Source organism: Centroberyx affinis, unplaced genomic scaffold (genome assembly GCF_046629955.1).
Source record: "Centroberyx affinis isolate AG114_WGS23_722 - 3 ecotype Tasmania unplaced genomic scaffold, CSIRO-AGI_Caff_v1 ptg000262l_1, whole genome shotgun sequence".
NCBI classification, from domain to species: Eukaryota; Metazoa; Chordata; class Actinopteri; order Beryciformes; family Berycidae; genus Centroberyx; species Centroberyx affinis.
In genome coordinates this window covers 113,035-135,229 of record NW_027278944.1, presented here as the reverse complement: position 1 = coordinate 135,229, position 22,195 = coordinate 113,035, and the positions used below count along the sequence as shown (strand labels likewise).

The window sequence follows — 22,195 nt, the reverse complement described above, 5'->3', positions numbered from 1 at the left end:
CCATTGCTTATAGTCACATCTGGTTTTCTCTTCTTTTAAAACTATAGAAGGCTAATGTCATGGGGGGCAACCTCTCCATTATTCAGTAACCAGAAATGTAAATATTTAGCTTTGTATATGGCAATAGCACAGTATGCAAGGTCCAAATTCCCACAGTGAATAATTGTCTTTAAATGTGGTGGAAATAGGTGATGGGAATATTCTTCTACAACGGTTTCCCTCTCAATTCATGGGATTAGGTGATTGATGCTCCTCACTGCTATACAGGTCCATAACATGCTGGTCCTGATGTGAATCAGAAGACTGCATGTGGTGTAACTTTTAACCTTTAATATGCCACTGCTGCATATAAGTTCCACCTAAGCAAACTCTTGTGAGCCCTGTAAAAATAGTGAGGGTCTGGCAGAAAAATAGTCCTACAATCCTGTCAAGTCCTGCAGCTTTTGTTTTTACTGGCAATAATGAGCTATAACGTTTGACAGACGGGGGGAAATTCAGGCTGCTGACGCAGACCAAATCAAAACCGGTTTAATCCGGTTCCTGTGCTAGATTTGGGGTGTCTGGCAAGATGCCCGATTTCCAAAACGCAATGTTTTTCTATTTTAGCATTTGTAACCCCACGATGCTGCTTTGTAAAACTGACATCTATGTAACTGACGTTGTGCACGCAAGTAGCAACAACATTAAAAAAAAGAAATTAAAAATGGCTAATAAGGGGTCCCATTTTGAGTGTGGCTAGAAGGCTGGCAGTGAAAGCTGTGCACCAAATATTTCTGCATCCAACCTACATAATCTTCACATTTTTGAAATGTTAAACATAGATGTTAACATATCTGAACTATCGTTTATGGTGTAGGCTGTAACTTTGTTCCCTTCACGGTAGAAAGATAAATAAAGAGAGCAGAACGCACTTGAAAGAGCATGAATGCCACAACAAAGATGGCCGACAATAGACGACTCTTGAAAATGTTGCCCTGCAAACTGCCTGAAGGTCCTCGCGAAATAAACAAATTGGGGTCCTTTCTTGCGATATGCTAGCAGTCGAAGCGGAGTCGCATTGTTTTGTATAAGTGTGGTAAATTCTAAAATATAAACATCAATATATGTAGATTTGAGTTTTAAATGAATGTTGGTAAGATAGCCGTTTCGAGCGTTTGGTTATAAACGCTCTAACTGGCCCAATAGGTTTGTTTTTGAACATCAGAAGGGTGTGTTTTTCGGTCGGTTGTTCACGACCAACATAGCTCGAAACGTTAGCGAAGCAAACAAGCTAGGTAACGTTAGCCTAGTCCACAACCCATTTCCCAGCTAGCTAACGAACTATCAGTGTTAACCGAAATAAATAGGTAAGTTCGTTTGATGTAATTTAACACTGAACTTAACACCGAACATATTTGTGTTACGTTTTCAAACCCGTTCCGTCCTATGTTTTAAGATGTTCATAGTGTTTCTGTGTACTAGCCCAGAAACGAATTATTAAGCTTATACCCTCTATTGTCCTAAGCAACAAACTGGCTTACTGTCAATGATAACTCTAATAATTTGCCAATAATTATTTCGATTTTTAGTGGTCAACATTCCGCCACATCAAGAGAGAGGTGTGTACTGATTAAACTGAATAATTGCAAGTTTTGGTTTTGATTGTTTTTCCGCAGGGAGGCGTTGATGAGCAGCAATGTCTGGCATCGCTCTTAGCAGACTGTCCCAGGAGCGCAAAGCCTGGAGGAAAGACCACCCATTTGTAAGAAACAGCTCTGTTATTTTGCCTTGACTGATCATTCTACAAGATTCTCTTTTGGCCCCTGTTACTGAGATTCATTAATTTCTCATTGCCTAACGTTCATGACTTTGTGGCGTGTTAACATTTAGTTCGCTGATGTTTTCTGTCTGTCTTGTCACCCACACAGGGATTTGTTGCTGTGCCTACTAAGAATCCTGATGGCACCATGAATCTGATGAACTGGGAGTGTGCCATCCCAGGGAAGAAAGGAGTAAGTCACTTTCTGACATTCAGAGTTGTTCTTGCATATTAACCTTACATGGGGTCAACTGATTTTTATGTCTTCAGAGTGACTTGCAATAGGTCCTTTCAATACATTAGGAATGTTCAGAATGCTTTACAAAACCTTATACGTTACCCCATCTATTTGCAAACCTTCTACAATGGCAACTGTACCACCCAAGCCCCTTGAAAACCCCTTCAAAAAGAAACAAACCAGTGGCATGACCATACACAATCACTTACATGCAGACCATAATTGCAGGTTACAGTGATTCAGCCAACTTCACGTTCAGATCAAGCAAAGAAAAAACTTCAATAATACAACACTGGAAGGAGAATTTTGAACATAGGCAAACAGTTTTCATACATGAAGTTCAGTTTCTTTTTTGGCTTTGTGCTAAAAAACTAACTGCGATATTTAAAGTCCGTAGCACAAAGGACACGTCCAAGTGTTCATCCTCTAACCAAAACGGCTCAGGATGCTTGCAAGACAAAAAAATCTTAGTGCATCATAAATTTAACAGCAAAGACAGAAAAGCGGATTTCTTTTTCAGTCTGAAAAATGTTGCATAATGTATAAATTCTTTCACTACAATTCCAAATTGAAATATGCCTAGGTTTGTCCATTCACTCCTGTGTCATTACATTTGTTGAGTCTACTCATTTCACACTAAAGCAAAACAGTTTTGTTTATCCCTGTGGATTTTCTCAGTGATTTCACTAAAGCAATAATTATCTCCTTGTTCATTCATTAGACCTTGTGGGAGGGAGGCCTGTATAAACTCAGAATGCTGTTCAAAGATGACTACCCCTCCTCACCGCCCAAATGTGAGTACCACTTTATGCACAGCTGTCCATTCAGAATTGAAGAGGAAAAGCTCAGGAGATGAGAGTTTCGGCAGCGAAATCACTAGACCAGGTTTAAGCAGTGCACTAGCTCTAAGCTGTAAGCTATTAGCAAGCTATAAGCAATGAATCTCTTGCAAGAGATGACAGTCAATGTCTTTGAAATTGTGCTTTTTGTGTGACATGCAAAAGATGTGTAAATGCTTCAAGTCACTAGATTTGATTCCTGAGGTTGTGGAAAACCAGGAAAAGTTTTCAAGGCCAAGGAAAATAGTGTAAAATGCTACACATTCAAATAGGTTTAGAAATAGTTGTATAGTCATTTATAGAAATGGTTGTATAGTCTTTCAGTCAGTTGATCAAGTGTTTAACATCAAGCTTAACTTCAGATGGAACCTCACATTTCCTGATTACCCAAGTCCCAAACTTGTAGCCAGCCACAACGGGAGTTGGGATATTCAGATCAGTTATTGAACAAAGACAATAACAACTGATCATTTAAGCTGGCAAGTATATGTGAGGGAAATTGCACTAAATGTAATGGAAATTGCACTAAATGTAATGGAAAGCTTGACAAAAAGATAACAACGGATCCTCTTATGTCGTGAATGATAAACTTAAGGTGATGGTGGTTTTCTAAAATGGCTAAATTATGTTTTGGAATTGAAATCTTCAGTTTTACCATGCCAGTGTTACTTCAAATTTTGAAATCCTGACTTTGTTTTTGCCCTGTATTGATTTCCACTCAGGCAAGTTTGAGCCACCTATATTCCACCCCAATGTGTACCCATCAGGCACTGTGTGTCTGTCAATCCTGGAGGAAGACAAAGACTGGAGGCCTGCCATCACCATTAAACAGGTCTGAACTCCACACAAACACACACACTCTCTCTCTATGTTTTGGCATAAATGAGTTGATACCCTCCCCTTTATCCCTTTTTTTCTTAGCAGTAGTAGAAGTGCTTCTTATACTTGTTTACTTCTAGGCAGTTTGCAATTATGGCTATTTGTCTTGCGAGTGTGAACTTAATCTACTTAATGTAACACTTACTGTATGCTGTCTGGGCCAGAGTGCCAGCTAAATGGAGAACTATTAATTGTGTGTTTTCAGATCCTGTTGGGTATCCAGGAGCTGCTGAATGAGCCTAACATTCAAGACCCAGCACAAGCAGAGGCTTACACAATCTACTGGTCAGTGTCTCTTGGTTCATGCTTTAACAGACTGTATGAGGAAGAATAGTCAGCACTCTGAAAAATTAATAAACTGGTTAACTGTTTTTATTCAACAGTCAAAATGAACATGTTTCAGCTATACAGCCTTCATCAGTGTCATTGCGAATGCAAATGAAGCTTGTGTAGCTGAAACATGTTTATTCTGACTGCACTTATTTAAAGGACAACTCCAGCACGATTTAAGTTTTATGCTGTTTTTTGTTGCATGCACCATGATTAAAGATATTTTTGAATCAGTTTTGCCATACATTTTTGGTTCAATCACTCCCATTCAATTCCAAATGGCATAGAAAACAACTTCTGAGACGTCTAATTCGGTCAGTAAATGCAATAAATTATTGTGAATGAGAAGCTAAAAATCGAGTTTGCAAATATCAGGCTAAAAACTTTTCAGCAGTTTCCACCAGCTATAAACGGAAATTAAAGTTTGATTTTCCAGGTATGGCACACAGTAAATATTTAGAGAGCGTTTGTTTCAAAATATTACTTTGAAAAACAACTAAGACAAAGGAAAAATATCAAATATAACACGATAAGTAAAACTGGAAGACAATCTACAGTGATGTAAAACAGTAAGTGAATGCAGGAAATGGGCAAAAACGCCAATCACGCTGGAATTGTCCTTTTAGAGGTCGGCTCATTCATTTTTCGAGAGCAGTTTTATGAGTTTTCGAGCCATTTGAGCATCTGCAGCATCAATTTGTAGTGTTCACTTACTGCATCCCATAGATTGTAATCTTTTTGCCGTTGTTTGGAATTAAAAGGTTTTGTCTGTATTAAGAGTAATTTGAAGATACTGACCATTAACGTTTTCACAGCCCATATAACAAGCAGATTTAAAATTTTTAATGTGCATTTTTTACCTACTTAATCATATTCAAAAATCTAGTTTCAGCCACATATAAAGAAAGACCTGTTTGTAGAGCAGTGTTATACTGTATGAATAACTCAGATAGAACTTTATCATTCCAAGGTCATGAAGTGTCAGGTCAGTTCTAGATAAGTTATAATACAAACCCTGTCATAGACCACAGGGGATTCATAACACAAAGGAAATAGGAAATGTTTTCTGTTGTTTGAGTACTCCTTGTCAGGCACGTCTTTCATGCACTGATACGTTTTTCTATTGCCCAGTGTGAGTCACTCTGTTGTACTGAAAATGTTCTTCCCAAGGGATCCTACACATTCCTTGGCACATTTGTTTCTAAGTAACATTAGTAGAGTCTGAAATTTCTTGTACCCTCTTTTGTGTTTCAGTCAGAACAGGACGGACTACGAGAAGCGGGTGAGGGCGCAGGCCAAGAAGTTTGCCCCCACATAGAGTGGAGAGCTAGCCTTTATCCCGCCTGAGCAGCCTGAACTGATATGGGTAATGAACAGAGGGCAGGCAGCACCTGAAGGACCACTCCAATAAGAATCCCATTTTCATTGTTATTTTACCATTACACAGGGGTTAAGTGAACCTGTTTTTTGAAAGATGAATGCCCGATGAGGTCATATTGTTACCTATGTTCGAGAATTGCATATTTATGCATTGTTAATGCGTAGTTTATGTGTCTAGAACTCTGCTGTCAACATGACTTTTGTTATTGATAACTCTGATATAATCCATATCTCTCATTTTTCCATGAGTGTTGCTCTGCTCACTCATGCCTCCATAAATGTGTCATGCTAATGTCTTGACAGAGCCATGGAAATACGATTTCATCTCAAGACCACTTATTTGTATGGTGAAAGTCAGTTGTCACACAAGAGGAGACTGCGACCACTCTGGCTCCGCCCCATGTAGTCTTCTAAAAAATCATTAGCTTTTTAGCATCTTGGAGGGTTTTGGCAGGTCTAATGCAGCGTGGTTAAAAGCAGCGTCAGCTTGCCATCTCCTTTTTTTTTTTTTTTTTGGAGTTATCATCGGTCCTTTCCATAAAGGCTGGATAGGCTGGACTATAAAGTCTTTTCTCTAGTAAAGTGACAGATATTTTCATTGCATTCTACCCAGTGCAAATCCAATTTTGTGTTTTTCTATATTTAGACAAAAAAAAAAGTAATATTCTGCCCCACACCGGTGAACAAAAAAGACCTTTACCTTGCAGTTTTTAGCAAACCGTCAGCTCCAAAAGTATTCTAGGTAGTGCTTCATAACTAAGGGACTTGGCGCGAGTTCAGTTCCCAAACAGTTCCTTAATTTCCTCTCTCCCTTCCTGTCACATATCCATCACGTCTGGGCTTCCCCAAAAGCATCTTAACTCTAAAGAATACTGTCATTCCATTGAACTTACCACAGGTAAAAGACAGCCCACAACACAGAGATATCATTTGTAAACCCAACCATGACTGGTTCTGTGGGTGGTAGTCGGTTCTGTAGGATCTAAGTGGCGCTCGGTCCACCTGAGAAGGGAACAACTCTGAAATGGAAATGGTGCAGTTGGGTCAGGGCCTCGTTTCCCACCACCATGCTTAGATCCTCCTCCGTTGCAGTGGAACTAAGACTACGTTAGTGCTAAGATTCTTTTTGCGAGACCCTGTTGAGCTTGACTCAACAGGGTCTTCTTTCCCTGCTGATTCTGCCAAGCCCGTTCCCTTGGCTGTGGTTTAGCTAGATAATAGGTAGGGACAGTGGGAATCTCGTTCATCCATTCAATCTTTTGTCAGTTGCAGCGATAAACGTAATGCAACCCATACCAGTATACAGTCTGCTTCCCAAAAATGCAACAGTCTGATTTTTAACTGAGGGCCGGTTACATATTAAGAATAACAAGCACCCTTGACGTTTCCTTGTTTGGCTCTCTATCCATTGCAGTTTGTGGAGAATTGTTTAGAGATGATGTACATAGCATACCATCTCCTTCATTCAGTCATTCATCCAACAACGCTTACGACACTAAAATATAGCTCTACAAATCCGAAAAGCTCTTAAATCGATGTAATTCCACTTGGCAATGAAGCAGAAGCTGAAGGATCCTCATTGGAATGGCCTCTCAACCAGCAAGGAAGACAGATGAAAGTGCACTTGAGAATGACAGAAGGCCTGTGAGTTTTTTTTGCCTCTGAAGACATGAGTGCATGTACATAATATAAATACTGAAAATTGTGGAAGTTATGTTTTATATTGTTTTAGCCAGTTGACATTTGTGTGTGGTATTAAAACAAAGAACACAATAAATGTTATAAAATTGTGAAATAAAGTTGAATAAAAGAATTAAAAATATTTGGCATTTGGATTTCTGTGAATTCCTTTCCAATGTCTGTTGAGATTAGGCTGTGGGGACAATTGGCTTTTTATTGGGCAAGTTAATTTAAGTGTGTTTGTGTGTGTCATTTCCTATTTACTCAGTGATACATTTAGGATTTTCAATTATTTTGGGTTTAAATTGATACAACTAAGGAACATAAAACAATAAACGAGTGAAGAAAGGAACATTTAAAAATAATAATAATAATAATTAAATAAATAGGCCCCAAATATAAATAAAAATGGTTAATAATCAGGAAGTGTTCTGAGTATATATACGTATTTGAATAAATAGTGGATTACCATTAGGTACACAGTTGTTCTCAATGGATTACTATCCCTAAATTGTTTAAACTCCTCAGATCTGACTTTAATTTGATAGAGAATGTAAGTTTCTCCAAAGCCAAATAATATAAGAGTTGTTTTTCAGCCATTTGCAAACTGTTAAAGTTATTCCCATTGAACGGCGATAGAATGTTTGGCCTGGAGAAAGCAAGTAGACCGATTTTTGCCAAATTGTTTTTTAAAACTTTTGTTTTATTTTTGTTTGTTTTTTTCGCATTAAATTTGGATTTTGGTTCTGAACAGCAAAAAACATTTTAAGGTGTGACACGCACGCGGAGCTCAGTCACTCGCGCGCCACAGAATTCCTTTCAGGATAATTGTGACGTCAGTCTCCAGGCAGAAGCTCGGGCCTCCATCCCAACAGACGATGTGTGGGGTCTGCAGGGATCAACCGTTCGTCCAGGTTAGCTTTCAGGTTAAACCTCTGGGACTCTAAACCACAACAGGTAGGCTCTTCTCTGCATAGGGTACCTGCTAAAGATAAGCCTGGGACTAGGTAGGACACACGAGTATTAAGTATGTTAGCTGTTCAGAAGAGGGAAGTTGTAACTAAGTGTGTGTTTTCACCCTCTTCAGTTTCAGATTTTAGAGATACAAGCACACGCAGAATGGAGTGATTTAGCCTAATTGGATGTATTGAGGTTGCTTTGTGACTTTTAATAACGTGTCCAAAAGTAAACCACACTATGCATGCAGTTGTGTTTTTTCACACGTCAAGGTGTGACCTAAATGCTTATTTTAAATGCCACGGAGGTTTTTTGTTTTTTTTAGATCTAACGGTGAAACCTGAGGTAATGTTCGCGGATGGGCTGCATGAAATTCGTAATGCAACACCTTTGTTTTTTGCCTTGCCTTGTTTCTTGTCTTGCGGTTAGTATCTGAGTATGACCTCACTTGGCGAAAAAGAGACAAAACAGGTGAGTGTCCCTACTTTAGCATTTTTGATTTTGTTGTTTTTCAAAGCTGGCCAACTGTGTGTTACCAATATGTTAGTTACTACTGTTCCCAGCTGACAACTGGAGGTCTGTCCTGAATGTGTGTGTTGTACGGGCAGGCGGTGGAAAGCCCCCAGGTGCCGACCCTCTTGCTGCCTCACTATGAAGATCCGGGATCAGCCTTCTCATCTCCCCACTGCAGCTATCACAGCCTGGGCCACTGTCTCCGAACCAACATATTTCCAGGTCCATATGTCAACATCAAAATCTGTATTTCCACTTGAAACAAGCTGAGGGATTTTGATAGGAATGGAGGCGATACCCATTCAACCTTTGTCATTAGCCTCTCTCGAATGGTTGCCTACCTGGCTTCCTAATGTTTAAAAAACTCTTTCACTTTCTATGTTTGTTCTCAGACCGCGTGCAAAGAAAGTCAGTTCCTCAGGGTGGCAAATCAAACTGCTGGTCAGTGATGGATGTGTAAAGGCGGGCTTTAGAGCTTACACAGTTTCTTCTGTGCAGGCAAAATGCCATCGATTTTCCATTTGTTCTTTTCAAAAAAATAATCAGCAATTGGCATTATTGACTGATTGACTGAAGCAGGCTCACATAACATTAACATTATTTTTTACAGGCCGTGGCCACATGGAGACTGTAAAATGTAATGGTAAATCGAGGGAATCCTCAGCAGCTGAAACGGATCCCACTTATCCTTCTGAATTATTCAGCAGTGTGTGTGAATGTTGCCATGTGTACTGCTACAAGGTGTACAGTGTACCGCACTGTGACATCTCCTCTTATCCCACTTACCTATTCTCACTTAATGTGCTTGCTTGTGTGACAGCAGTGGAAAAGCTGGACAGCAGTTTTCCTCCCTGAAAACCTCTTCAAGCACTTTTGTCCTATTGTTTTATCTCCACTATTTTACCTAAGCCTATCTGTTCATGTAGAGATTTGTTTCAATTTCTCTTCTTCAGTCAACCCCCTTGAACCCTCCATCCATTCCTCTTCTCCCTCTCTTTCCCCGTGCTAATTTTCTCCTCCTTCCTACCGTCCAATGACTCCCATCTATTCACCTCCAGGTGCTCCTTTGACATGGAAAACCCTCGTCAAGGAGTCCTATATCGGCCACCCTCCGCCTGCCCGGCCTGCCGACCCCCACCGCTGGTACGGCCGCAAGACTGATGAAATGGGTAGGTGCTGTCTCTTTCCTCCTGCTTCTCTCTCTCTCTCTCTCTCTCTCTCTCTCTCTCTCTCTCTCTCTCTCTCTCTCTCTCTTTCTCTCCCTGTTCTATTCCGTTATGTCCTGTCTCTGTTCACGCCATGTGTTGTCGTGGCGTGTCTGCAGTCCAGTGGACCGAGAGAAACATCGTGAACCAGAAGCTCAACAAGGCGCTGAAGGAAATGGAAAACAAGGACACCGCAAAATGAGGTCCCGCTTCCTACCGCCAGACCGCAGCTCACACCTATACCGCCCATGCACCGTCCTCATGATTCACACCTTCAGTAACTTCATAAACGAAAATAAAATGTGATTTGCAAGCCTCCATTCATGTTGTATGAAGTCGTGCGTTTAGCGTATTATTTTTCACCCGCTTTCATCTGAGAGACGCCCGTCTGTAATGGAAGGTAGTTTCACTGCTTAACACGAGAAAGATTGTGTTGGAGATGGAAAGCCACTGAAACAGATTATTGATTAGCCAAAGCTTATCTGTGATCTGCCTTTAGTCTAGGCCACTCTGAAGGCTTAAGCTGTGTCTAGACATGAGCTAAAGGTGTGTGCATGCGTATATACATGTTCATATGTGTGCATGTATATGTGTAAGTAAAGGGAACTCAACCCTTTTGCAAATCTTCATCAATCAAACTTTTTTTTTTTTTTCCATCTTGTTCAATGAACTCCAAAGCTTACTCCCATAACGCACGTTGAAATATCAAGATCGTTTTTAATTTTGGAAAGTACTGTCTCAAATGCAAAATGCTCTTTTTTCTCCTCCGAGCTCAAGACGCCAACAGTTGGAGGGTTTTTTTTTTTTTTTGCGTTTCTGTGATGTCCTGTGCTGCGTGAAGGCAGCGCAGTCGAGCCAACTGACAGCACCGCTGACGTGGTTTCAGCAGAAACCACCGAAACTTGCTTTTTGTCACAACCTGCTGCCTCTCCTTGTCAAGTCAGACCTATAATGGCTATCTATAGTAGTAATCTCATCTGCGCTTTACTACAGTGAGAAGAGGAGGTTGAGGGAGCTGTTTGAAGTCGCACGTAACTGATTCACCTGACTCAACAATACACAGTAAACTGTCAAAATAAACCCCGACTGAGGTGTTCAGTCTGCCTCGATTTACAGATAGTACTTACATGTCGAAACTTATCTATTATTCACTAGACTGCAGTGTGACGTATAGCCAGTTAAGGTCAGTTGTGACATCATACTTCAAATGAATGGTAAAAGGTGGTATATAAAGGGTGCAATAGTCATCACTAATGAGAAATGTATATATGGCGGTCATAGGAAACCAAAGTGTGAACTATTTTTACACCTACGCTGAATTCAATAATTAGATATGATGTGTTAGTTCATGTAAGGCCTACATAGAATGGCTTCTGCATTTGAAGTGAAGATACTGTAGGCATGTGATAGTTAATAAATACGAGGCTTGTGAATTCAAGATTGTGAAAATCTATTTTGGCTTTATCCCTGTAAGAGTGGTAGGCCTTGTGTGAAGTATTGGGATTTTCTTGGGCAAATAATATGTGCATCATTGCATAGCAAGTTGATATGTGGCCTTTGGCAGCACAGGATATTGCACTTAGTCAAAGCTGGCCCCCACTGACAGTAATTGTACATATTTTGGTGTTTGACTTTCCAGTTAGATGGGTGTTTAATAGAGTCTACAAATGAACTGTCAAACTGCCAGTAGTAGCCTGATGCTGACGTTACAACTCAACGAAATGCTTTTTTTTTTCTGAAAGTAAGACTTTTCATAATTACAAAATGACAGCTATGTGTATCTGATACCACTATCAGACGCAGAAGAGTTGCATCCTTTGTTTATGAAGCTACTCCAAGTGACCTCACACGATACAAGCTGCTAGAACACATCAGACTTTTTGCAGTATGAGTGTACCTTCCCTTGTTATTGTTCTCACCTCCTCCCCGCTTACACCATAACCCCCCCACACGCTCCTCCACACACACACACACACACACACACACCCTCCCCCCACCTGCTTCTTTGTGGTCTGCAGATGGAGACTGTTTTTCATGTTGCCTTTTTCGAGCACAAACATCACGACGGCCTTTAAAAAACCCCACTTCCCGCCCCAGGCGCAGCGGACTTTGACCTTTCGGCAAGTGGCGCGTCGCATGGTACGCCGCTCTTCCCCCGCCTCGCCCCCCCCTCCCCCCCCCCCCTTCCCCTGTTTGCCCCCTGTTACCGCTGCTTATGCTGACAACCTAGTAACTGCAGGAACTCGGGGGATGCATCACATCAGCTTCTGGCCTGCTGCAGGCCTAAACCCACTCAGTCGCCTAAACCGAGCAGCTGCTGACTGTGGAGTTCAAACGCGTTGTGTTGCAACAGCTTTGTGAAGGCTCTGGGTTGTGTAGGCCTACATGTAAAGGTGTTACACAATGCCCCTCCACTGAACTGAAAGCTTGAGATGCACACACTAGATAAACGCTCAAGACCTGGAGTGAATTGTTCCTTTTCTGTTGGCTTTGCCTCACTCATTGCATGTCTGTGAGCTTTGCATTCAGTATATGTCCTTCCTCTCTCTTTCTCTCTCTCTCTCTCCTCAGAATGACATTATATTTCGTATTAAGTTTCACGGGCATGCATGTGCACCCGTCACCTCTGTGCATCCAGGTCTGAGTGCAGCGTGCACAAGACTTCTCGAAGCGTTTCGCGGATTCTCAGTGGCTTTCCACTGCGGCGCCGAGAGAGACCATGGTGAAGAAAGCTTGTTGTTGAGATGCATTGGAAGCTGCCGCGTGGCCCCTCTGATTGTCAGGCCTCTCGCCGCTGGAGACGGCGAGAAAAGGGCCGATCGACAGAGACGCCGACGGATGAACGAGAAGCTCGCAGGCAGAGGAAATCAAGACTCGAGGCCTGCGGCTACAGAAATGAGATGTTCGGTGACCTTTGAAGGAAGAGTAGTCTCTCAGTGAGTCTACCTTTCAACTCTCATGCCTCTTTCCCCCGCGCAGACGGCGTCGAGCTGAACGCATGTGTTAAAAAAAAACGAGTCTGCAGCGGTTGTGGCTCCGACAGCGGCGGTTTCATGGCTGGAAAGTATTTTTTGGGGTCGTTTTCTGCGCGGCACGCATCGCCCCGCTGCTTCTAAATGTGGTGCGTTTAGCCCCTTTAATCTTCTGTTTTAGCTGAGTTTCATTGACATAAACCACTTCAGAGGACAACGTGCGATGTTTCTCTTTATACTACCCACTCATGTTGTGATTGAAACAGGATGTGGCGTGCTTTGTATTTCTTTCTTTTCAACACAATTATTATTTTTTTTTTTTTACCTTAAAACTAGATGGGGCCCAGGTAGCTGTTTGGCTTTTGGTATTGAGTAGAGAGAGGCGCTCTAGAGTAGAGTAACCACCCATCCTCTCTCTCTCTCTCGCTCTCTCTCTCTCTCTCTCGCTCTCTCTCTCTCTCGCTCTCTCTCACTATCGCTCAGTGCCTTTTGAGGCTTCCTGCTCGCGACGGCCTCAGAGAGAGGCTGCGGTTACCGGCGGAAAGTGTCACTGGGCACTTCAATCGAGAGAGAGAGGGAGGAGAATGAGGGGAATGAGGGATGAGTGTGTGTGTGTGTGCGAGTGAGAAGCGAGTGAGTGAGAAAGAGACAGAGAGAGAGAGAGAGAGAATGAGAGAGGGCGCTTGTGCAAGAGAGTGAGATAGTGAATAGAGGAAAGAGAGAGAGAGAGAGAGAAGAAAAGGAGAGAGAATCTTCTACATTCGTCAGTCCAGGAGCAGGAGTGACCAGCAGAATGTGTTTTCTCTCTGGGATTCTCTTCCACCCTTACTGACCAGCGCTGTCCAGGTAGAGTGTCTGTATTCAGTCTCATTCTGTAAACCAAATCCAAAACATTGTTATTTCAAACTCTATTTCAAACATATTGCACAAAGTGACAGCTACCTTAAGTGTAAGGATTCTTTTTTTTTTTTTTTTTTTTTTGGTCATAAAATCAGTATTTTATGCACTTGTTTTCTAATTTCTTTTAACAAAATAAGAGCCTTTATGTGCCCCTCCTAACACTGTATAAGGTTTAACTTTGTCTTGTGGCACTGGCTCCTATCGCTGGTGTGCCACAGCCTTGAAGAAGACCTGCATTTACTCTATAAGTTTCCTTTCCATTGGTCTGCTGTTGTCAGCAAGGCTCTCCTCGAAACAAATGGTTCTGTTTTCCCGCTGCTGCTTTTCTGTCCTCTCTGTGTCATTGCCCCGTCAGTTGCGGTCCTAACGTGTGTATGAGTTATAGTGACTTCCGATAGAAGTTATTTTCAGACCTTGATGGAAAACCAGCAACAAGTGATGACACAAATGACATTTGTGACACTTCATGAAAAGTCCCTCTTCTTTGCACAAAGGCCATTTAATCAGAGTCAGCCACTGTGTCTCACTGCTCTAAGATGTTTCAGGATTTGTTTCTCTATTCTATTCTATTCTATTCTATCCAAATCCAAATTTATTTATAAAGCACATTTAAAAACAACAAGAGTTGACCAAAGTGCTGTAGAATCAAAATAGCAAAAACCATAAAACAACACAATAAAAACAAAGACCAGTTTAAAAGACAAAAGGACAATAAAATAATAAAAGCAATAAGACCATAAGAAAAAGAAAGGCAACTCTCATACTGAGTTAAAAGCCAAGGAATAAAAATGTGTTTTGAGATGGGATTTAAAAACGGGCAGTGTAGGGGTCAGCCTAACATGCAGAGGAAACCCGTTCCATAGTTTGGGGGCTACAACTGCAAAGGCGCGATCTCCCCTGTGCTTCAGCCTAGACCTTGCCATTACAACTATAGGCAAAGCTTAGTGAGCAGGCATGCATGGATGTGAAACATGAAGTCAGTCACACTAGTTTCAATTAAGAATGACACCCATTAGCAATACGGGCAATAGGAAGCAGTAACTGTAACACAGAGTTGACATTATTCTCGGTTCACCACAGCACAGCACAGCAGGGCAGGTGTCAGTTTTTGCAATCCGGTTTCACTTGGCACTGCGAGCTGCTGCCCACTCAGAATGAGATGTCAGGTTGCTGAGTGTGGATCTTGTATGTTTTTTTTTTTTCACTCTCAGCAGCATACAACATAAAGACGGTGAGGGTTGACAGTGGGCTGATGCGGTTTGGACTGCCACGGTTCAGAAATGGTTCTGTCTCTCTTTCGGAAAAAATGAGATCTTAAGTAGAGGTACAGAATGATAATGAAACACAAGACAGAAGGGATTCAGTTCAAGGAAAGATGGGTAATGTAATTTAAAAAGTTTAAAAACATTTTTTTTTAGACACATTCTTACTGAGGTGTAAGTAGTGCAAATTGTGATTGGCTGTCTGTTTGTGTCTGTCGCGAGGTCCCTTGCTGAGGTCGCAAGTGAAATTCATATGTAAATGTACTTAGCAACAGTAATGACTGTGATGGTTCTGATGTAATGTGTAATGTGCTGATCCTCTCTGTTTACAGTCATATGGTAGCCGTTACCATGGCAACCCTGTGGTCCATATACCTGGTGGTTCTCTTCTCAGTGCATCCAGCCCACTCTCATAGGAGCTTGCAAGGTATTTGTTATGGTTACAGTCAGCTCATATTAATAAACAGTCTCTACAGGGTGATGCTGTTAATGTTGTAACTGTGCCACGATCACACTAAGATCATTTTGTGTGTATGTCTATCATGGGTGGGATATATGCAGAGTGTACCTTGAGAGTTTGAAGTAATAGTGATTTCAGACTTGTAATTGTCAATGGAGGGACTACTCTACACAAGTTTATCATGGAGCTCATCCTGCTGTCTGTCTTATTCTCAATTTGTCTTTACACATACAGTGAGCTCCATTAGTATATGCACAGGAACACACTTTTTTTTGTTGTTTTGGCTTCATACTTTCATTATTTTAGATGTGAATTGACAGTGTCTGTGGGATTAAAGTGCACATGGGGCATTTTCAGCCATATCAGCAATGGCAATAAAAGTCATAAGGAAGCAATAAGTCATTACATGCTTTTAGAAATCGTTGCAGATGAAAAATATTAAACTACATATAAAAACAACTTAATTGAATGTAATCTTAATCTGTCTGTAAGCCTTTGGGACTCAGAAATGGGCCGACGATGAACAAAATGTACTGTTGATCCGATGTGAAAAAAGAATTGAATCCCCTAAAACTGAAGTTGACAGTTTGCCCTTTAACCTTATAATTACTGTGCAAATACTTGTGGAGATCACTGTATTGTCTGTTTTGCTATTGAATGTCCTACATGAAGGACAGCTTGTCCAGTGACACTGATAATAAAACACCGTCTTAATCTCTCTCTTTTCCCCCTTGTTATGTCTGTGCCACTCAAGGACTCTCCTGTCTAAATGACTTTGTCAACAACGTCAGCTGTACCTGGAACAGCTCCCAGGTCGACCCCGCTGTGGACTGCTGGATCTTTGGACAGAAGAAAGCCTGGACTGGCCTCATAAAGTAAGTTTGAGATATTGCAGCGACTACTGCTCAGCATCATATTCTACTAAAATGTAGTGGATGGAAAAGATTTGCTTCGTTTTCCATAAAGTGAAAAAAACCCACTTAGAATTACAGCACATACTGTTCTTTTTTTTTATCTAGGCAAGGGTGCAAGCTGAAACAACTGGGAAGTTCTGTTCAAGGCTGCAGTGTTGTCTTTGAAAATAGAGTAAGTCACTAACATAACTCATTCGTGTCAAGGCCTAAACGTAGGATGGATTCCTCTGTAACATCTCCTGCCCACTTGGAATTAATGAAATTTAGATTTGTGGGACAATACTCATTTTACGCTATTATTAGCTATCATGGTCAAACCTTTAACAGGAAGATAATGCAACTTCTAAAGAAAGAAATCTGTGACAATATTGAACATCTTGCTCCCAAGCTGCTGCAGAAATGCCTCTACTTGGGCAATAGTGTCTTTGTCCTGTTTGTTTGATGGCTTGACTGTGTCCCTCCAGAGATTCACCTGTGCTGAGTTAATGCCCAGAATCCATGTGGAGTGTAACGGCACATTGGTGGAAAGCCTTACAGACTATAAGCCATGTGATCACAGTGAGTGGCTATTACCTTTTTCCTCAACTTTCTTTTTAGTTGTTGTTGAGAAGCAAGGTGCAGTAAAGTTCTCACATCATTTGTTATACAGCACTTGGAAACGTCAGAAAATGGAGGGGAAAAATGAGACGCTAATTCTTGAGATTTGCTCAGTTGAGCTATCATGCAATTTTTTTGTACAATGTGTGAATGGGAATTTTCTGATTTTTGTCGCAACCGACACTACAGCCGTATTGCCGGTTATGTTATCGTTTTCCAAGCAGGATGGCACAGAAATCGTTTGTGAAGTGGCTACTTTGTTATAGATCAGGAATGAATTAAATGCATTTGATCTTTTCTGTGTGTGTGTGTGTGTGTGTGTGTGCGTGCGTGCGTGTGTGTGCATGCATGTTATGACAGTTAAAATGCACCCTCCTAGTGTTGTGAATGTCAGCGCCAGTGCCAATCAAACCTGGATATCCTGGAGTCCACGCAGCTCTCACTCTTACTTTTTCGCCTCCTTTGAATTTCAAGTCCAGATCAAACAGAATCACCAGAAATGGAAGGTGTGTGTGTATGTGTATGTGTCTGTCCATCTATTTGTCTATGCGTTTGAACTTGTCTGTCTGTTCTGTTGTGTATTAGTATATGTATAGATCTATATACTGTATCTCTATATGTAAAGTATATGCAAATGATCATTTTTTCTGACCTGCTGCAACGGACTCCTGTAAATCTCAGGGTTTTTATCTCACGTCAGGAGGCCACAACTTTGTCCACGGAAAAACAAGAGATAAGAATAGATACCTCGGGAAGGAAGGCAGGGCTCTACCAGGCCAGGGTGAGAGTCAAGCCCCCAGTGAGTTATCGCAGGACCCACTGGAGCGACTGGAGTCCCACGGCGTCCTGGGAGAGAGCGAGCGCCCCGGAGGATCAAGGTAACACCCCTAAATCAGTCTTGTAGGGATGGGACGATATATATGTATAGAAAATTCAATATATCGCAATACGAAAATGCGACAATGCGTATCGTGGGTCCGAAAAATGAATGGTGATATTAGCTCCATTTTATTCTGCTGTAGTAATCGCAAATGAGACGCTTGACGATCACAATTTCACAAGCTCTCCATCCAAGTTATATTATTTTCCCTTTCTAATGACATTTTTAAACTCTCTTGCTGTTCTTCTGTGTTTCAGTGCCGCTTCTGGACCGGACATCATGGTTCATGTTGGGTGGAATATCCCTCTCCACTCTCCTCATAGTTATACTGCTGGTCCTTCTCAGAGGTTGCTCCAACAGAGGGTGAGTATAGGTTTTATGTGTGTGTGTGTGTGTGTGTGTGTGTGTGTGTGTGTGGGCATGTACTGTATATGTGTCACTTGTTGGAACCACTGTTTTTCAACCGACCCTGTGCTGCAGGCTCTTGAAGGGGAAGCCGGTGCCGAACCCTTCGGAATACTTCCACACTCTCCACTCTGTGCACGGAGGAGACATCAAGGTAAATCTACAATGTCCTTATCCAGCATAATGTGCATTTTACTATGACATATTACTAGCTCTGAGCGTTTTACTGCAGGCGCTTCATAAACTGCATATGACCACAAGTGTTACCACAAACATTTCATTAACTATTTAAACACACAGGCAACATAATGCTCCTAAATGTACGTGCCATCTTTGGTCAGCACGAGGCACTATGAACTGTGAACTATGAGTTTAACTATAGAACTATCTCTTTAACTTTAATTTTCATATTTTAATTACTTATTGCTGTATTTAATGGCTCACACACACACACACACACACACACACACTTGGGGGTTGGGGGAAGGGGTGGGGTGGGGGGGCTATATTTATTTCTACTACCAGTAAAAGGAGAGGTGTGGCCACAAACTAAACCAGGTTACAGAAACCAACTGGTAGAAACCAGTAGAGAAACATTAGTCACCTGCTAAGGCCTCTTGGTGTGGTTTGTCTGTTGCTTGGTATTTCAGGCAAGACTGAGAAACACACACACACACACACGCACACGCACACACACACAAACCATCCTACCTTCTGAAACTCCTATGTGAGAAAACATTTACACGCCACATTTGCTCAGTAACACCCAGTTTATTCACAGTCTAAAGTTCTGTCATCTTTTAGGTACATTTTCTAATTCAGGTCATCCCTATCTTCCCATTATCTTCCTCTTCCCCTCTCTCTCTCTCTCTCTCTCTCTCTCTCCCTCTCTCTCTCTCTCTCTCTCTCTCCCTCTAGGAATGGCTGAATCCTCAGACAGCCTCAGGATCCTTCTTCACGGCCCAGCCTCGCGACCACATCTCCCCGGTGCAGGTGTTTGATACCTGGGATGCGGTCCCCTCCACCTCTCCCTCCTCCTCCTCCACCAGCGCCCTGCTTCACTTTCACCCCGGCCGCTGCCCCTCCGCCGACTCGGACGGCGGCGGCAGCGGCATGCACCGCTCCGCCTCCACCGCTTCGTCCGGCTTCTCCAACCTGGGCTACTTCTACTCCAGCTGCCCCGGCAGCGACTCGCTGCGAATCGACGCCAGCCCCGTCTACTTCACCTATCAGGACGACTTCCGCAATCCGCACCTCCACCTCCACCTCCCCCTCGCCGGCTCCCCGCCCTACGAGTGCCTGCGGCGCCCCGGGGGCGAGCGCAAGAGCGAGCCGCAGAGCCCCGACTCCGGCTTCGGGATCGGAATGGAAGACGAAGCGGGCGAGGGAGAGGGGAGAGACGCGGACGCGGACGGCGATCGCCACGGCTCTCCTCTTCTCGTCCTCCCTCTCCACCTCCCGTCCCGGTTGTGTCCCCTCTCCTTCCCTCTGCCCCCCTCCCCCTCCTCCTCCTCCCCTCCACCCCCCTCTCACCCTCCCGGTCCGCCCCAGGTACAGCCGGACAACCGAGGGCCGGAGGTACCCGCGGCAGCGCCCAGCGGTAGTTATGTAGCCTGGCCTGCGGGCGGCGCCATGTGCAGGTCTTCCTCGATGCCTGTGGAGCCGTGTAAAACCGGCTATCTCACCCTCAAAGAGCTGCAAACCACCTACAGCAATAAATCTATCTGAGCCACTCGCGGAATCCAAGTTAGGTGCGAGAGGCTCCAACAGCATCTATGCAGTGATGTCGTGCAGCTGCGGTCCAAGCACTGATTAGGTAGCATTCATTGAAAATAAACAGAAAAAACTAAATGGCATTAGTTCAGAGTTTACCATCAACCTCAACGATGGATACAACCGTTCTCCAAGCATCGTTTTTGAGACGTTTATTCCTGTAGTCTTTCAAATATAAAGAGTAGAGAACTGGGAAGCTTTGAATGGGTGTAATCAACTTCTTATCCATTTTGCTTATTGTTCGCGAAACAAAAATCATATTGGTAGGGAAGTAAGGAAGCGATGAAATCTGACTGGTTGTTGACAGCTGATGACCGAAAAGTTCAGCCATGGACAACTTTTCTCAGCCGACAAGCTTGTCCACACATCGGCCGAGTTTCCCTGGTCACTCAGCTCTATAGGACATGAATGTTCTTCTGGTGACTTATTGGTCACATTGCTCGCACCCCAACATGGGGTGAAAGGTATTAATTATGTTTTGCACTGAGTCCGGCTGAAGTAAATACAGTGAAAACTAGTGCTGAAATTGTTGCTGAATAGTTGATTAATCGATTGGAAAAAATTAATCGATTATTCTAGTTTTGATAATCGATTAATTATTTTAGTCATTTATCATATGCTTAACATTTGCTGGTTATCGCTTCACAAATAGGATATGCTTGCTTTTCTCCATTTCATATCATTATAAAATGAATATTTGGGGTGTTTTTGGGCTGCTGGTCAGACTAAGTAAGCAATGTTAAGACATCACTTTAGGTTCTGGTAACTTGTGATGGGCATTTGTCATTATGTTTTCCATTATATAGACTGAATGATTGATTAATCGGCCTACTGAAAACGGTCTCAGATTCAGTGTTTTGCTGTGATTGTTGCAGAACACCCTGACCTCTAATACAGGGCAAAGGGATGAGTGAATGAAGCATGCATGCATTACCGTACCGACTCCTAACTATTACATCATACTATCCTCGTCTTTATGCTGTCATGGAAACGCTGCTGTCAGTCATGGAGGACACCGCTGTCCTTACTTTAAGAGTGAGTTCCATTAGCCTTCATTCTTCTCATTCTTCATTCCTGACAAATGTACAGATTTGTGTTTTTTGTCCAACAGCAGTGAAATGGGCTTTATACGGGTTTGGATTTTTATGTGAATAGTAATGAACTACTTCTAATGTCACATAGTATACACAGCGCTTTAGAGTCCTGTGTTTTCTTGATTCTGTTGTATATGACGTGTATTATCAGAAGCACAATGTAAGCCAAGATTGAATGGTTTGAAACTAACAATTGCCTCTAAGCATTATATTGAATTCAGCCTACATTTGTCTACTGTGAAACAGAAAGGCAGCTGGTTTGCCATTGCTGTTGTTGTTAGTCTTATTTTGGTTTTATTTCTTTACAAATGATTCCATTCCAAAGTGGTATGAATGCATTTTGAGTAACAATTGCCACCTTAAATTCATGAAACAACATTTCCACCTGCAATTCTATTAATATCTCAAAAATACAGATGTTCACATCCCACAATATATTTGCACTTTGTAGCCAAATTTGTAGATGAGATGCCAAACAATTCAAATGATATTCCATAAAGAGTTTTGGGTTAGATGGTGTCACCTTTTCAAATGATACACATCTTTTTGGAATGAAATTCTTTATACATGTATGCCAGATTTTGTATAATATTTGTCTGAAATGCAATTTAGAAAAAAGGAAACTGTTTTTTCTGTATATGTCAGATCTTTGTAATTCATTCAGGTCAGTAGTCTATGCTGCTATGGTTGTGTGTATACGTATATTTCCACTGCACTCACTGACATCTGTGCAACAACCAAACAAAATAAAAGCTCTGGTAGAAGTGGGTCACCCTTTGGCTTCCTGTGTCACTGTGGATTCAGGGCTGAGGGTGGGCATGTGGGCCGACACGAGTGAGTGTGAGAAGGAGTGTGATTACAAGAAAAGAGACCATGAAATGTGTGTTTGTGTGCATGTGTGTCTGTATGATTCTCTGTGTGTGTAAGTCTGTGTGTTTACAAGTCCTGTCAGGTGGTCCTCTGTGTGTGTGAGAGAGTGAGCGTGTGTATTAGAATGTGGTTTGACATTTAACTGTGACACAACCAGTGACATCCGTTCACCTCACAAAGAATTCACAATTTTTTAGCCATGACAGAAATGAGCCAGAGTATAAAGGCAATATTATATGAAAAACTATA

At 42.1% G+C, this 22,195-nt stretch overlaps 2 protein-coding genes across 4 annotated transcripts; both read left to right on the top strand.

The window, feature by feature from the left end:
- The first annotated feature begins 1,042 nt into the window (after nt 1-1,042).
- LOC139666785 (SUMO-conjugating enzyme UBC9-like) lies at nt 1,043-7,286 on the top strand. The gene is made up of 7 exons (XM_071546106.1): nt 1,043-1,346; nt 1,656-1,741; nt 1,908-1,991; nt 2,758-2,830; nt 3,598-3,707; nt 3,960-4,039; nt 5,339-7,286. Exons 2-7 carry the CDS (start codon nt 1,676-1,678, stop codon nt 5,400-5,402), a joined length of 477 nt encoding a protein of 158 aa, XP_071402207.1. The 5' UTR covers nt 1,043-1,346; nt 1,656-1,675; the 3' UTR covers nt 5,403-7,286.
- A 6,178-nt stretch (nt 7,287-13,464) lies between these two features.
- Nucleotides 13,465-21,839, top strand: il2rb (interleukin 2 receptor, beta). Of its 3 annotated transcripts, XM_071546312.1 has the most exons (11): nt 13,465-13,637; nt 14,906-15,070; nt 15,286-15,380; nt 16,168-16,288; nt 16,433-16,499; nt 16,792-16,885; nt 17,285-17,430; nt 17,625-17,802; nt 18,062-18,167; nt 18,285-18,363; nt 19,128-21,839. In XM_071546312.1, the coding sequence occupies exons 3-11, from the start codon at nt 15,290-15,292 to the stop codon at nt 19,935-19,937; spliced, it is 1,692 nt and encodes a 563-aa protein (XP_071402413.1). In that variant the 5' UTR covers nt 13,465-13,637; nt 14,906-15,070; nt 15,286-15,289; the 3' UTR covers nt 19,938-21,839. The 3 variants fall into 3 exon arrangements, with proteins under 3 accessions (XP_071402413.1, XP_071402406.1, XP_071402398.1); XM_071546305.1 differs by lacking the exon at nt 14,906-15,070; XM_071546297.1 differs by having other exon boundaries at nt 14,906-15,380.
- The last annotated feature ends 356 nt before the right edge of the window (nt 21,840-22,195 follow it).

Coding starts and splice junctions, on each gene's coding strand:
- LOC139666785 (XM_071546106.1), top strand. CDS start 1,676: ATGTCTGGCATCGCTCTTAGCAGACTGTCCCAGGAGCGCAAAGCCTGG. Junction 1,992..2,757: donor CCATCCCAGGGAAGAAAGGA/GTAAGTCACTTT, acceptor TTCATTCATTAG/ACCTTGTGGGAGGGAGGCCT. Junction 4,040..5,338: donor GAGGCTTACACAATCTACTG/GTCAGTGTCTCT, acceptor TTTGTGTTTCAG/TCAGAACAGGACGGACTACG.
- il2rb (XM_071546297.1), top strand. CDS start 15,254: ATGTGTAATGTGCTGATCCTCTCTGTTTACAGTCATATGGTAGCCGTT. Junction 15,381..16,167: donor CTCTCATAGGAGCTTGCAAG/GTATTTGTTATG, acceptor GTGCCACTCAAG/GACTCTCCTGTCTAAATGAC. Junction 18,168..18,284: donor AGAGGTTGCTCCAACAGAGG/GTGAGTATAGGT, acceptor CCTGTGCTGCAG/GCTCTTGAAGGGGAAGCCGG.